At 39.1% G+C, this 15,272-nt stretch overlaps 1 protein-coding gene across 3 annotated transcripts in view; it reads right to left on the bottom strand.

Moving 5' to 3' along the window:
- The window catches only part of LOC310642091 (putative RNA-binding protein Luc7-like 2), a 52,630-nt gene that overhangs the window by 26,533 nt on the left and 10,825 nt on the right, over window positions 1–15,272 (bottom strand). For 2 of the 3 annotated variants that reach the window (XM_083365499.1, XM_083365498.1), the window contains exon 1: window positions 12,051–12,420. The exons of the other annotated variant lie outside the window; for it this stretch is intronic. Coding sequence is in view for 1 of the 2 variants with exons in the window: in XM_083365498.1 (XP_083221624.1) it covers window positions 12,051–12,111 (61 nt within the window). In the remaining variant the exon portion in view is untranslated. Of the gene's footprint in view, window positions 1–12,050; window positions 12,421–15,272 lie in introns of those variants that run through there. 3 annotated transcript variants of the gene reach the window in all.

Raw genomic sequence — 15,272 nt, 5'->3', positions numbered from 1 at the left:
TATGCAGATATTAAAACTTGTTTAGCCACTTTGAATACTTTTATTACAAAGCTATGCTAATTATTAAATATTATTAAATAAATAATCATTCAAAAACACTTTTCGTAATTGATTATACCAACACTGCATTTAAAAAGCCATCCTTTCAACACAAACAATTTCTATTTTCTTTCTTTAAACCAAGGATAAAAATAAAAGACAAGATACAGTACATATTTCACTAGATTACTGTTACTTGAAGATCTAGGAAATTGCTATGCTAAAAAATAAATACAAATAAAAGCATGTTTTAAAAAACTCCACAACAAAGGATTATCTGATCTTCCTTTTCTAGTTATTTTTAACAATGTGTATTCTAGCAATTACCTTCATTTAAACAAATCTCATTATAGATAGCAACATTATCATAAATATTTGTATTAGTCATTAGAAATGCATATGTGGAAATATATGTATACAGGTATGTTTACTGCTTTTAAATCTTTTTTGTTTTTGAAAGATTACTTTCATACTTTTCTGAAAATATGATTCTGCTAATGCAAAACATAACCACTCACATCTGTTCATAAACAGCAGTTTTAGTCTGATAAACAAATCTAGACAGTTTTCTCCTAGCCATAATTTGATAAATTACGTTTTCTACAGCAAATTATATTTTCTATGGCAAACCCTCACTATATACAGCATTTGCTTTTAGTAAATCTTTTTTTAAAAAAAAATAACTATATTTTTCTGTAAATTTTGTTCTACAATATATTGTATAGAAATTATATCTGCATTTATTATGTAACCATTCCTAAAGCCATTCTCCACTCTGTTTTTTTTGTCAATTATAAATCAGTTGCAAAAAACGTTTTTGGATTAACAAGTGGTGGAGGCTCAACTACGTACATTCTTGTAAAATACTTTTACCTACAGTAATTTTAGTCTGGTTTTTGTCTGGACAGGAGGAATGTGATCCTGGAGCACAACCCACTGAAAGAGATGCTGCCTGATTTGGTAGGATTCTATTATTTCTGTAGTTTTTAGTAAAATCTCAAGTCATCTACAGTAGTGGCCAAAATTGTGGAAACCTTTTGGGAAAAGTGTATTTTTGAGGTTTGATGGCTAATAACACCACTTTTTTTGGAGTAGTACCATAAAATTATATATCAATGGAAAGATAATTTAATCAAGAATGTAATGCAATAACTTTTATGAAGGATTTACTATTAGAATAGCAGTTATAAAAAAAAGTGAAACACGTAGAAAAACAAGATGTACAAAAATTTTCACCATAGAAAAAACAAGATATACAAAAATTATCACCATAGAAACAATGATATATATATAAAAATTATCACCTTGTCAGTTACTACTTAGTTGGGTAACCTTTAGCATGAATTACGGCCTTACAACATCTTCCCATGAAGTGAACCCTAACCCATTAATCACACAAATTCTGCCCACACCTTTTGATGTCATACAACCCCAGATCATAACACTGACTGTGTGTTTCACGGTACATGTAATACAATCAGGATGCAAATCATCTCCGATTCTTCTCCTTACCTATTTTATGCCATCACTAAGAAACAGGGAGATCTTGGTCTCATCACTCCAAATAACACTGTCCCATTGTTTCTCTGTCCAGGTAACATGGGTTTTACTCCAGTTTAGTCTTTTCAACCTTTGTTTGAGAGACAAAAGTGGCTTTTTTCCATGGAATTCTAGATTTTAGGCCAAATTCCTGCAGTCTGCGCCGAACAGTCCTTGCACTCAACTTCACATTGCATTGCGCCATTTCATCTTGTATACACTCAGATGATTTTCTTCTGTCACGTAGGCACAGTCTCTTAATTCTTCTATCATCACTTGCTGTTGTGCACCTTTTCCTGCCTTTACCAGTGTGGTTTTGTAGTGACTGAGTCTCCTTATGCCTCTTCAAAAACTTAGAAATGCTGCCTTTGGTTAAGTTTCTACCAATTTTTCTTCTAATTTCTTTATAACTGTAGGCTTGTTTACTTAATAATACTATTTTACATTGCTTTCTGGAGAACCAGTCAACTCTTTGCACCATTACTTTAATTTTATTCCGTTTTACAAACTCACTAAATAAAAGAACCCCAAAAAACCCAACCAACTTGATAGCGATCACATAACACATTGACAAATGTCCTCCTCTCAGCTTCAATACATGACATCAATAACTGAATCCTACTGTGATCTGATTGGCTCATTGCCAAAACAAGGTGACATCTGATTGGCTCTCTAAACACTCATGCTCATTGGCTGCAATCAGATGAACGAAAGCTACCTGATATCAACCTAAGCAAGTTGTGCTTCTTTTTTCTGGTTATCTGGCTATAACGTTTCATAGAATACAGATAATTGAACAAACTGTGTTTGGATTACATTCTTGATTAAATTATCTTTCCATTGATATATACAGGTGAAACTCGAAAAATTAGAATATCATGCAAAAGTTCATTTATTTCAGTAATGCAACTTAAAAGGGGAAACTAATATATGAGATAGACTCATTACATGCAAAGTAAGAAAGTTCAAGCCCTGATTTGTCATAATTGTGATGATTATGGGGTACAGCTCATGAAAACCCCAAATCCACAATCTCAGAAAATTAGAATATTGTGAAAAGGTGCAATATTCTAGGCTCAAAGTGTCCCATTCTAATCAGCTAATTAAGCCATAACACCTGCAAAGGGTTCCTGAGCCTTTAAATGGTCTCTCAGTCTGGTTCAGTAGGAATCACAATCATGGGGACGACTACTGACCTGACAGTTGTGCAGAAAAGCATCACTGACACCCTCCATAAGGAGGGAAAGCCTCAAAAGGTAATTGCAAAAGAAGTTGGATGTTCCCAAAGTGTTGTATCAAAGCACATTAATAGAAAGTTATGTGGAAGGGAAAAGTGTGGAAGAAAAAGGTGCACAAGCAGCAGGGATGACCACAGCCTGGAGAGGATTGTCAGGAAAAAGCCATTCAAAAGTGTTGGGGACTTTCACAAGAAGTGGACTGACTGAGGCTGGAGTCAGTGCATCAAGAGCCACCACACACAGACAGATCCTGGACATGGGCTTCAAATGTCGTATTCCTCTTGTCAAGCCGCTCCCGAACAACAAACAACGTCAGAAGTGTCTTACCTGGGCTAAAGAAAAACAGACCTGGTCTGTTACTCAGTGGTCCAAAGTCCTCTTTTCTGATGAGAGCAACTTTTGCATCTCATTTGGAAACCAAGGACCTAGAGTCTGGAGGAAGAATGGAGAGGCACACACTGCAAGATGCTTGAAGTCCAATGTGAAGTTTCCAGTCTGTGTTGATTTGGGGAGCCATGTCATCTGCTGGTGTTGGTCCATTGTGCTTCATTAAGTCCAGGGTCAAAGCAGCCGTCTACCAGGAGATTTTGGAGCACTTCATGCTTCCTTCCACAGACGAGCTTTATGGGGATGCTGACTTCATTTTCCAGCAGGACTTGGCACCTGCCCACACTGCCAAAAGCACCAAAACCTGGTTCAATGACCGTGGGATTACTGTGCTTGATTGGCCAGCAAACTCGCCTGACCTGAACCCCATAGAGAATCTATGGGGCATTGCCAAGAGAAAGATGAGAGACATGAGACCGAACAATGCAGAAGAGTTGAAGGCCGCTATTGAAGCATCCTGGTCTTCCAAAACACCTCAGCAGTGCCACAGGCTGATAGCTTCCATGCTACGCCACATTGAGGCAGTAATTGCTGCAAAAGGGGCCCAAACCAAGTACTGAATACATATGCATGCTTATACTTTTCAGAGGTCCAATATTGTTCTATGTACACTCCTTGTTTTATTGATTGCATGTAATATTCTAATTTTCTGAGATTGTGGATTTGGGGTTTTCATGAGTTGTAAGCCATAATCATCACAATTATGACAAATCACGGCTTGAACTATCTTGCTTTGCATGTAATGAGTCTATCTCATATATTAGTTTCCCCTTTTAAGTTGCATTACTGAAATAAATGAACTTTTGCACGATATTCTAATTTTTCCAATTTCACCTGTAGTTTTAAGGTACTACTCCAAAATAAAGTGGTGTTATTAGCCATCAATCCTCAAAAATACACTTTTCCCAAAAGGTTTCCACAATTTTGGCCACTACTGTACATAGTGCTTTTAGTCACTCTTCTGCCTTTTGATTCAATAGTCATCTAGCTTACTCATTTCACTGCCCTGAAGATTCTTGACATTGATTTTTAAAACTGCTTTTTCTTATTTGCAAACCAGATTCGTCTTGCCATCTTCAATCCTTATCCCATTTCCCTCCGTATTTTCATTTTCATTTTCCCTATATGCCAGCTTGTCTGCATATGTCCAAATCTTGATTCACATCGATAAGCGAACAAGATAACACAAGAATGTTCATAGCTTGATCAGCTGCACTTCTATTTTTTTTAAAAAAGGTGGGGAAAATCCATTGTTCTCCAGGTATAATTGTCTTTTGCTCTGGCCCACAGTTGGCCCACAGTGGTTGTATGGTTGTATTTGTACTTCAACAATGTATGGATGCTTATAGGTTCTGCTTCATATCTCTGCCTAAAGCTCTTTAAACCTTCATCTATGAGACAGTTATATACTGTCATAAACATAGATATGATAAAATGAGTAACAGAGTGCATATAAGCTCTTAAACAATACACAAACATCTCAAGTCATGTTAACGTGTACTTAGAACTGTACTCTATACTAAGAAAACATTTTGTAAAACCCAAAAAAGTTCATTTGACACAAATTTTGAAATTACACAAATGCTGACTCAATAAAGGACTTCCAGAACCTCTTATTTCATTTTAAAGAGTAACTTTTCAATTTAATTCTGAAATATTGTGTTGGTCTAAATCAGTAGTTCTCAACCTGTGGTCCACAGACCACTGGGGAGTCATGATGTTGTCACAGGGGGTCTGCAAAGGATTGAAGAAATGTTATGATTAAATCTTGAGTTAAGTCTTGGGAGTCCATGGCTATGGATTGTGGCCACCAAAGGAATTTAAAGGGGGTCCGTGGTGAAGAAATCATAAAAAAACCCTGACACTTGAACTAATTCTCATGACAATTTCCTACTAATTCTGTGTATTCAGACATATGCTCAATTAGGTTAGATAAGTAGAATTCTTGCACAAAATTAGAAAATCATATATAGAAGATACTTATCAACTACCTAGAAATCCTATACTTTTAAAGCTAATTCCAAGGTTTGAATCCTAGCTCACTCTTCTGCCTTTTGATTCAATAACCATCTAGCTTACTCATTTCACTGCCCTGAAGATTCTTGACATTGATTTTTAAAACTGCTTTTTCTTATTTGCAAACCAGATTCCTGTCTTGCCATCTTCAATCCTTATCCCATTTCCCTCCCTATTTTCATTTTCCCTACATGGATCTGGAGATGGCAGAAATAGTCTTACAGAGTCATGAAGTTGTTTTGTCCTATTCATTTCTACTATTTCAGTAGCTGTAGTTACCGAAGTTGATATCAAGAAGTAAGGTATTTCCAGTTGTTCTTCACTTGAGTTGAATTAATTCTTTCCTTAAAATCTCTTAAGCCTTTTTCAGATCTATGTTTTCCAGGAGTGCTAGCCACTGTAAATGTCACCCTCCCCCTTTTCAAGCAAGCCATGTCCACCTCAGAAAAAGAACTGCTAATAGATGCCAGAACCACAGAATCTGTGGTCAGGGGGGTTTGATTTATGAAATACTGCAAATGGAATTATCAAAGGAGGAGAAAGATATATATACAGTCAGGTCCACAAATATTGGGACATCGACACAATTCTAACATCTTTGGCTCTATACACCACCACAATGGATTTGGAATGAAACAAACACAATGTGCTTTAACTGCAGACTGTCAGCTTTAATTTGAGGGTATTTACATCCAACTCAGGTGAACGGTGTAGGAATTACAACAGTTTGCGTACTGTATGTGCCTCCCACTTGGTAAGGGACCAATAGTAATGGGACAGAATAATAATCATAAAGCAATTTCCCTTTTTAATACTTGGTTGCAAATCCTTTGCAGTCAATCACAGCCTGAAGTCTGGAACGCATAGACATCACCAGACGCTGGGTTTCATCCCTGGTGATGCTCTGCCAGGCCTCTACTGCAACTGTCTTCAGTACCTGCTTGTTCTTGGGGCATTTTCCCTTCAGTTTTGTCTTCAGCAAGTGAAATGCATGCTCAATGGGATTCAGGTCAGGTGATTGACTTGGCCATTGCATAACATTTCACTTCTGTACCTTCATAAACTCTTTGGTTGCTTTTGCAGTATGCTTTGGGTCACTGTCCATCTGCAGTGAAGTGCCGTCCAATGAGTTCTGCAGCATTTGGCTGAATGTGAGCAGATAATATTGCCCGAAACACATCAGACTTCATCCTTCTGCTTTTGTCAGCAGTCACATCATCAATAAATACAAGAGAACCAGTTCCATTGGCAGCCATACATGCCCACGCCATGACACTACCACCACTGATGAGGTGGTATGCTTATACACTTTCTTAGAGTCTTGCAGAAGAACAGGGTAGAACAACAGCTAATGACCCTCTTTTACCGGTCTACTATAGAGAGCATCCTCTCGTATGGTATTGTGGTTTGGTATGCTGGTCTGACAGCCGCGGATAGGAAAGTATTACAGAGGGTAGTGAGCACAGCACAAGACATTATTGTGGGCTGTTCCCTGACACCACTGGATGACATCGCCAGGGCTCGTTGCCTTGGAAGAGTGAGGAAGATTCTCAGGGATGACTCACACCCTGGACGGTATCTCTTTACTCTCTTACCATCCAGTAGGAGATATAGGAATATAGCCAGCCGTACCAAAAGGCTGAAAAATAGCTTTTATCCGTGGGCTGTTAGGCTTTTAAATGGGACATAATCTTATGCAGAATTGACTTGGGAGGCCGGTGTGTGGTGTAGTTGGTTCACATAGTGTGGTGGGATGGAGGGTTTGTTGTCACTGTGTGTTGGGGGGAGAGAGCACGGGGGGGGGAGGCTCAGCTAATCTCAATGTACACATGTTGTACTTTGACAATAAAGGTTTATTATTATTATTATTATATTATGAGCAGTTCCTTTCCTTCTCCATACACTTCTCTTCCCATCACTCTGGTACAAGTTGATCTTGGTCTCATCTGTCCATAGGATGTTGTTCCAGAACTGTGATGGCTTTTTTAGATGTCGTTTGGCAAAGTCTAATCTGGCCTTCCTGTTTTTGAGGCTCACCAATGGTTTACATCTTGTGTATTCACTCTGGTGAAGTCTTCTCTTGATTGTTGACTTTGACACACATACACCTACCTCCTGGAGAGTGTTCTTGATCTGGCCAACTGTTGTGAAGGGTGTTTTCTTCACCAGGGAAAGAATTCTTTGGTCATCCACCACAGTTGTTTTCCGTGGTCTCCCGGGTCTTTTGGTGTTGCTGAGCTCACCGGTGCGTTCCTTCTTTTTGAGAATGTTCCAGACAGTTGTTTTGGCCATGCCTAATGTTCTTGCTATCTCTCTGATGGGTTTGTTTTGTTTCTTCAGCCTAATGATGGCTTGCTTCATTGATAGTGACAGCTCTTTGGATCTCATCTTCAGAGTTGACAGCAACGGATTCCAAATGCAAATAGCACACTTGAAATGAACTCTGGGCCTTTTATCTGCACATTGTAATTGGGGTAATGAGGGAATATCACACACCTGGCCATGGAACAGCTAAGAAGCCAATTGTCCCATTACTACTGGTCCCTTACCAAGTGGGAGGCACATATGCAAACTGTTGTAATTCCTACATCGTTCACCTGAGTTGGATGTAAATACCCTCAAATTAAACTGACAAGTCTGCAGTTAAAGCACACTGTGTTTGTTTCATTCCAAATCCATTGTGGTGGTGTATAGAGCCAAAGATGTTAGAATTGTGTCGATGTCCCAATATTTCTGGACCTGACTCTATATTTTTATACACACACACACACACACACACACACACACACTTTTCTTATATTGATATTCCTTCCAACAAACTCAATATTTCACAATATCCTTCTCTGAAGTCCAAAGTACTTTCTATCTAAAAGTCTTCACTCTACTAGTCTATAAGATGGAGAGAAGTGTGTTCAATGTATGTAAGCTGTAAACAAAGGGCTACTGAGTGGATAAGTGAAAATAGTAGAAATGTCTCAGTAAAATCTAGCATCCAGCTTTAAATTGTCAGATGATTATCACATATAGGAAAATTTTTGATACAAAGTCTGATCTGATTTCTAGCTGATTGGGAAACCTTCTTGGCAATGATAGTTAGGTCATTTGTTGAAACCTTGGACAACCCAACAAATTCTTCAGGAGGCTCTGAACATTTTAAATTTCCTGCAGAAAATGAAGGGCCTTTGGGAGGGGGAAGGGATGGGAAACATTAGTAGCAAGTGTAGCAAATAATGACATGTGGCCTTAAATTATGAATAATAGGTAATTCAGTAAGAGGTAAAATGTCAAATAATTGCTGCAAGTTCATATATCAATGAACATACTATTCTGAAATGGCACATATCCTTTCTATTTCTCCAACTGTGGATGATGGAAACAGGACAAGTAAAACTATATATATATTCAAAAATGAAATACAGCCTTTCAAAAACAGAGTACCATGTGAATCAATTATTAGTATTGAATAAGCAGACTGTATTGGAAGGCAGATATTTTAAGAAAAACATTGTAAAAGGAGACATTTCATGATGATACATCACTGAATTCCTCTGAGCCCCTATAGATTGGAACAAAATTTCCCCAAAAATGTTTGGGTCATATGTTCCCAAAACATACACCTTCACCTTAAATATAACACAGGGCTGATGCTTTGAAAGTTCCGGTCTTAATGTAACACTCATGTATAATCACAATATAACCACAGAACTCAATATATTAGCAGTTTATTATTGGCAGATAGTAATTTTTTGATGAGGTCCAGCTGCACTGGTTCTAAATTCTATAATCTCTGAAGTCTGGGTTGTTTTGTGTTAGAAGAGAGCGTCCTCATTTTGCATTTCCTTTGGTCATCGGTCTTATTGATTCTATACAAGAAGAAAATTGATTCTATACAGTAGAAAATTGCTAGATCTTAAGAGATATACAGCTCACATTAAATACAAGAGCTAGTAAACTTGCCCAGATTCACATCAAATGTATCAGGCAGCAAAGCAGCTGTTCAGTGTTGAAGGGCAGCAGTTACAAACCTTGAACCATCTGCTAGGGCAATTTCTATGACATATGTTAGACTACATGGTTCATCGTATGTGTGGTAAATGGCCCATCTGGCTTCAAATAAGTTCTAACACAGGAGCAAGGTACTGACACCCTGATCTAGTTAGTGGGAGTACAAGAAAAGTTGTAGCAGTAGCTTAATATTAGTGTTGGAATACAGAAAATGCTCCAAGCCATTAAGAGGTGGTTTCATACCTGTAAATTAATTATTCCACATTCCCGAAGGGTATAAATAGGAAGCCGTGCATGTTAGAAATTCTCCATCTACCATCACCTAGAACAGTGCTTTGCAACCCATGGTATGTGTACCACTGGCGGTATTTCGGCACCTGACAGGTGGTACGTGTATGGGTTGAAAAGCACTGTTAAAAAAAAGGTAAAAGTGTAGCAGGGGGATGAGCTAAAACAGCGGCAGCATCGCACAGGCCTGTGGGAGAATCAGCTAGAGATGTGGTGTTGCAGGGGGCCTGCTGAGTTTCCAGGCTCCAGCCGATTGGCATTTCCGGAAGCAGCACATAGCTGGAGGTGCATCGAAGAGAAGAGGAGGAGAGGAGACGATATAAAAGGAGGTTTTGATGGGAAAGGGAGAGAGAAAAAAGACAAGGGGGAAAGAGAAGGGGACAGAGAAAGAGATGGAGAAGCGCACCTTTGAGAAGTCAGCTGGAGGTGCACTGAAAAGGAGGAGGGGGAGAGAGGATATAAAAGGAGCAGGTTTTGGCAGGAGGGGGAAAAACAGGGAAAGAAGGGGATGGATCAGAGGCTGTGGAAGGAGCACCCAGCAGGCAGGGAGGAAAAAGAGATAAGGGAGAACAAGCTATGAAAGGAGAATCCAGCAGGCAGGGAGGAAAAGAGAGGGGAGAAGAGGCTATGGAAGGAGAGCACAGTAGGCAGGGAGGAAAAAGAAAGAGGGAGAAGAGGCTGTGGAAGGAGAGTCCAGCAGGCAGGAAGGAAAAAGAGTGAGGAAAGGGAGAGGAAGAAGAGCTGACCAGCCAGCTGACCACCAGGGTAGTGGTGCATATTAATAAAGATGGATAAATTCATCATACATTTGTCAGTGCAAAGGGAAAGTGATTCAGCAAAGGAACCGCCACTGAAGAAATTAAAACCAGTACTTTTTCCTTTTTTTAATGGTTTGTAACATTTTATTATAGAATAAAATACAAAAACACAAAAGCAAATAGTAGGACACAATGGGGGAGGAAAAAGGGGGGAAAAGTGAGGGGGAGAAGGGGAAAAGAAAAGTTATTGATTTCCGACTTCCTCTGTTGTAGTAGAATGAAGCATTAACATCGAACCTCAACTTTTTACTTTTCCATAATAGTATAAACTAGCCATTTCTATAACAACAAATCAATCTAATCAGCAAAACAAAAATCCACCCTTTTTTAATCAAGCTTTTGACACCTTGCTATGCACTGGTGGTACTAGAATAATTGTCATGTCCTAAAAGTGGTACAATCTGTGAAAAGATTGAAAAGCCCTGACCTATAAGTCCTATCTTTCTAAATATGTAAAGTCCCAATGTCTGAATCCTAGTTCTCACCTTCTCACTTCTTTCAGTCAATGGCATAATGGCTATTGATTTCACAGTTTTAAAGTCTTTGCCATCTGTCTCTTGTTTACAATATAGTTTTCTTGGGAATGAATCAGATTCCTATCTTGCCAACCTCACCCTTACATGAACCATTTTTAAACAATGTTTCTAAGCAAAACACAATGCTGAATAACACTGTATTTTACTTACATCAAAAGTTATAATCATTTTATCTGTGTAATTGTGTGCACACAATCACACAGATAAAATTATTATAATGTAATAGTAAATCAAAATAGAAAAACAATCTACCATGCATTCCAAAAGAACGATTACTGTATTTCCCTACGGAAAAACTCATTAATCTGTGTAAGCAGATTCTTATGTGAGAAATTTCTTAAGATCAGACAGAAGAAATTTAAGCTTATTTTGTATACATACATTTTATGCAACCTTTCCCCCTTTTCCCACTACATTTCTTCAAAATGTGTTCACAAAGAGACTAAAATGTTTATTGCACTGTTGTAAACACTGTTCAGAAACATCACAACATATACCTGTTTGTTGAAATAAACTGTTCAAAAAATTCTTGTAAAAATATTAATTCATTTGCCAAGAAATATAATATAAAAAATGATAAAACCTGAAATACTGTATGCTCCCAAAGTACAAATAGTATCAGAGAAATCCATCCAATTACTTTCTTATTTATATATTGTATCCAGTCACACTGCTTAAAATAAGCCATCAGAAATATTTTAATATCAGGGCTAAGAATTAACTTGAAATGCTGGTTTGGGTCAGATTTCTAGTATCAAAATGTGTATGCAATAGTAGCAACAAGGTGAGCGCCTTTTCCTTTCTTCTAATCAGCTAAATCTGCTGAAGAACAATAGAATAGGCACACTTTCACATTTCGGTGCTAATTAAGATCAGATCCGTTTCCAAAAATAGTATGAGCTTACCCTTGTTACAACCCTATGCTCTGGAAACAAAGGTATTATTAATCCTTCCGTTTCCGAATACACAACTCTTTCTCCGGTTTCCTGAAACGAATCGTACACCCAAACCTTCAGCGCCGAAACCCGGGCTCTGGTCTCTCACCCTTGTCCGAGGCCCGGCCCTAATGGAGACGAAAATATAATCGAGACACAAGCCCTGCCAATCATCATGCTGGGCCTGATTTTCGTCGACATGCCTCCGGAAGGTTTTCCTAACTTGACTAATTAAGCAGCACTTCTTACCGTCACGGGAGGTGCCCATGAGTTGGTCCAGCATCGCGCGCATCTGAGCCTGTGCCGACATCCTGAAAATGCGCGGGGCCCGAGTGGGCCGGCCAAATCCGTATAAACCCCGCCCACAGCGGCCTAGAAGATATCGAACCTGACGCTGCGGTTGTTTCTCTCAGAGGCGTCCTAAGGCGGAAGCGGGTTTCCTTTTTATCGCTGAGCTCGGTGCAGCTGCTACAATGGCGCTTGCCCCTTCCGTTCTTGTCGAAATGGAACAGATAACCGCCTCGTGCCCGGCGTTACCTCACGACCGCGATTACCCCGCGCGCCCGACCTCTCCACGCTTGCCTCCAGCGGCGTACGCGCGCTGCCTGGAAGTAACGGACATCCGTGCGCGTGCGCTTGTCTCCCGCCTATACTTACTATTAGTTTCCCTCTGATTGGCTAACCTGGAAACTGAATCGGGCAGGAACTTTGGGCTTTTCGCCTTTGCTGATTGGGTTGACAAATTCGTTATTCCTTTAGATTCGCGTAGGAGCTGATTGGTGGCTTACGTGGCCTCTTTTTGTGACGTATTTCTTTTCATTTGGATCATAACACAATACGAGCCTTTAATTTGTTTATGTCGAAAGTAAAAAAAATTCTGTTAATACTTCCTAAATAACTTTATTTGTTGGTCCGCTTACTAAAGCTACCAAAAGTCTCTCGACAGATACTGGGAGGAATTTTGGCACGGTATTCCAAAATCTTGTGTTCTCCACAGAAACCTATAGATTTATTGTATAATTATTGAATAACCTTTCACAGGTCACTGCACTTCAGATGCATATACAGATAGTCCTCAACTTACAACAGTTCATCTAATGACTGCAAAGTTACAACAGCAATGAAAAAAGTGACGACTATTTTTCACACAACTATTGCAGTATCCCTGTGGTCATGTAATCAAATTCTGAATGATTGGCAACTGTCTGATATTTATGATGGTTGCAGTATCTCAGGGTCATGTGATCATCTTTTGTGACCTCACAAGCAAAGTCAATGGGAAAGCCAGATTCACTTAACAACTGTGCTACTAACTTAACTGCAGTGATTCATTTCTTGCAGTGGCAAGAAAGGTCGCAAAATGGGGCAAAACTCATTTAACAATTGTCTCACTTAGCAACAGAAATTTTTGGCTCAATTGTGATCATAAGTAGAGGACTAACGGTAGTGCTCAGAAGGAAATTTGTATACACGCATACATATACATATACATATACATATACATATACATATACATATACATATACATATACATATACATATATATATATATATATATATATATATTTGTTTTCTGAGGTTTTAGTCTAGTGACTTTATACCGCGTCTGTGTACGAAACGTAGACGACCTTTATTTATTTTGCCTAATGACAACAATAGGAGGCTTGCTATCTTCTTAAGGAGGCCGTAGTAAACGCAGAATACTTTAGGAATTGGAACGCGGTTATTCGAGAGAAAGCCCCTCGAAATAAATTAGCGTTAACTTCATAAAAGACTACGGACGTGTATGTGAGCTGTGCTTTCGAGGACTTAAATGTACTTCATCTGTTAAAAATTGGCAGATACGATTCCATAAAACTCTTTGTCTTTGCCGGAACAGCCAAATCCTGCTACTGCACTCTGGGGAAAAAAAATACCATATAAACCTAAACGCTAATGAATTGAAAACATTGCTTTTATATAAGGAAGTGCTTGAGAAAGTGAAGGCAAGAGCCACATGCTTCTCCCAGAAGAAGGAAGCAGAAGCCTGATGATGACGGATGGGATTCCGTCGAAACGTTGCGCCTACACCTTTAATTCTACGCGGGGAAAAACCCGAAAAACCAAGGATCCATATATATATATATATATATATATATATATATATCACACACACACTGGCATTGGGAAGAATTATGAAAGGAGCAATGAGAAGCAGAACTGCCTATAATTAATTACTACACGTAGATCTCAACGAATGAATCCCACAAAATGGTTGCTTATGCAAATTTACATTATTCAAAGTTATATTTCTATAGAAAATATGGTAATTGATTCCAGCTTGATGGAAGAGGCAAAATATTTAAACATTCTGTGGGTAGTCAGCCCCCCCAGAAAAGGAAATACTTTGGGGGATATTAAAAAAGGCAGAATATTATATTTCCCCAAATGAATAATAGAAAATCTTAGGCAGAGACACCCCCCCAAGTCTCTGCGCCAAGCAAAAACCAGCTTTGTAGAAATACAGATTTGATAATCCTTTCAAAAAGACTGGAGCCAGGAATCTTGGAGCTGATGGGATTAGAACAGACACGTAAAACACAAGGCCCAGGGCCCGGATCCGGCCCGTGAAGTGGTTTCATGCGGCGCACGAAGCCATCCTGGAAACAGTGAGGGAACGGCCCCCACAGCCTTGGCCCTGGCCCAGAGACCCTCCTTCTGCCAGAGACCCTCAGATCTGTCCCACTCCTGCCCAGGCCCCCATAGGCACCCTTGATGCGAACCATGTAGAACTGGCCATGCCCACCCAGTAGGCCATACACACTCTAGCCATGCCCACCCAGTAGGCCACGCCCACCCTGGCCACACTCACTTGGCCCCCTGAGGGCAACCAGAATACTAATGTGGCCCTCAATGAAATTGAGTTTGACACCCCTGGATTAGAAAGACAAAGACCCCTAAACATCTACATCCCCAACTCAAAATCTAAAGACATGACCTTTAGGACATAATAGGATTAACCCACCACCATTAGAATACCAGAACAGCACACTCAGGCTTGGGTCAAAGTTCATGCCACAGGAACAACTCCAAACACAAAACCCCAAGAAGGTATAAAACCCCACCACTCCCAGTTCCACTTTGTCAGCCACCGCAGAAACACATGTTGTGTCACTGAAGTTTCTGGCAACTAAATAAACAAGAACCTTCTTTCGAAAGCAGTCTCCATTTTGTTTATTCTCAGCTTAGACTGGACCCTGATGAAGATGTGTCTTTCAACAATTCATTTTATATTAATTAGATGTTATAATAATGGATAAAAATAGCATTTAAATGTAAGGATAGCAAAGTTACAGAACAATTATAGAAAGCAAAATAAAAACCAAGAATTCTAAATATCATTTCCAAAACTTACACTAACAAAACATCTTTATTGTTTGTTAAAACTATTTTAGTAATGTAAACCAAACTGTTTTTCTTTAATCTTCATAC

Source organism: Vipera ursinii, assembly GCF_947247035.1.
Source record: "Vipera ursinii genome assembly, chromosome: 6".
NCBI lineage: Eukaryota > Metazoa > Chordata > Lepidosauria > Squamata > Viperidae > Vipera > Vipera ursinii.
Note: the sequence above shows the minus strand (reverse complement) of the source record. Positions and strands in the feature narration are given on the sequence as shown.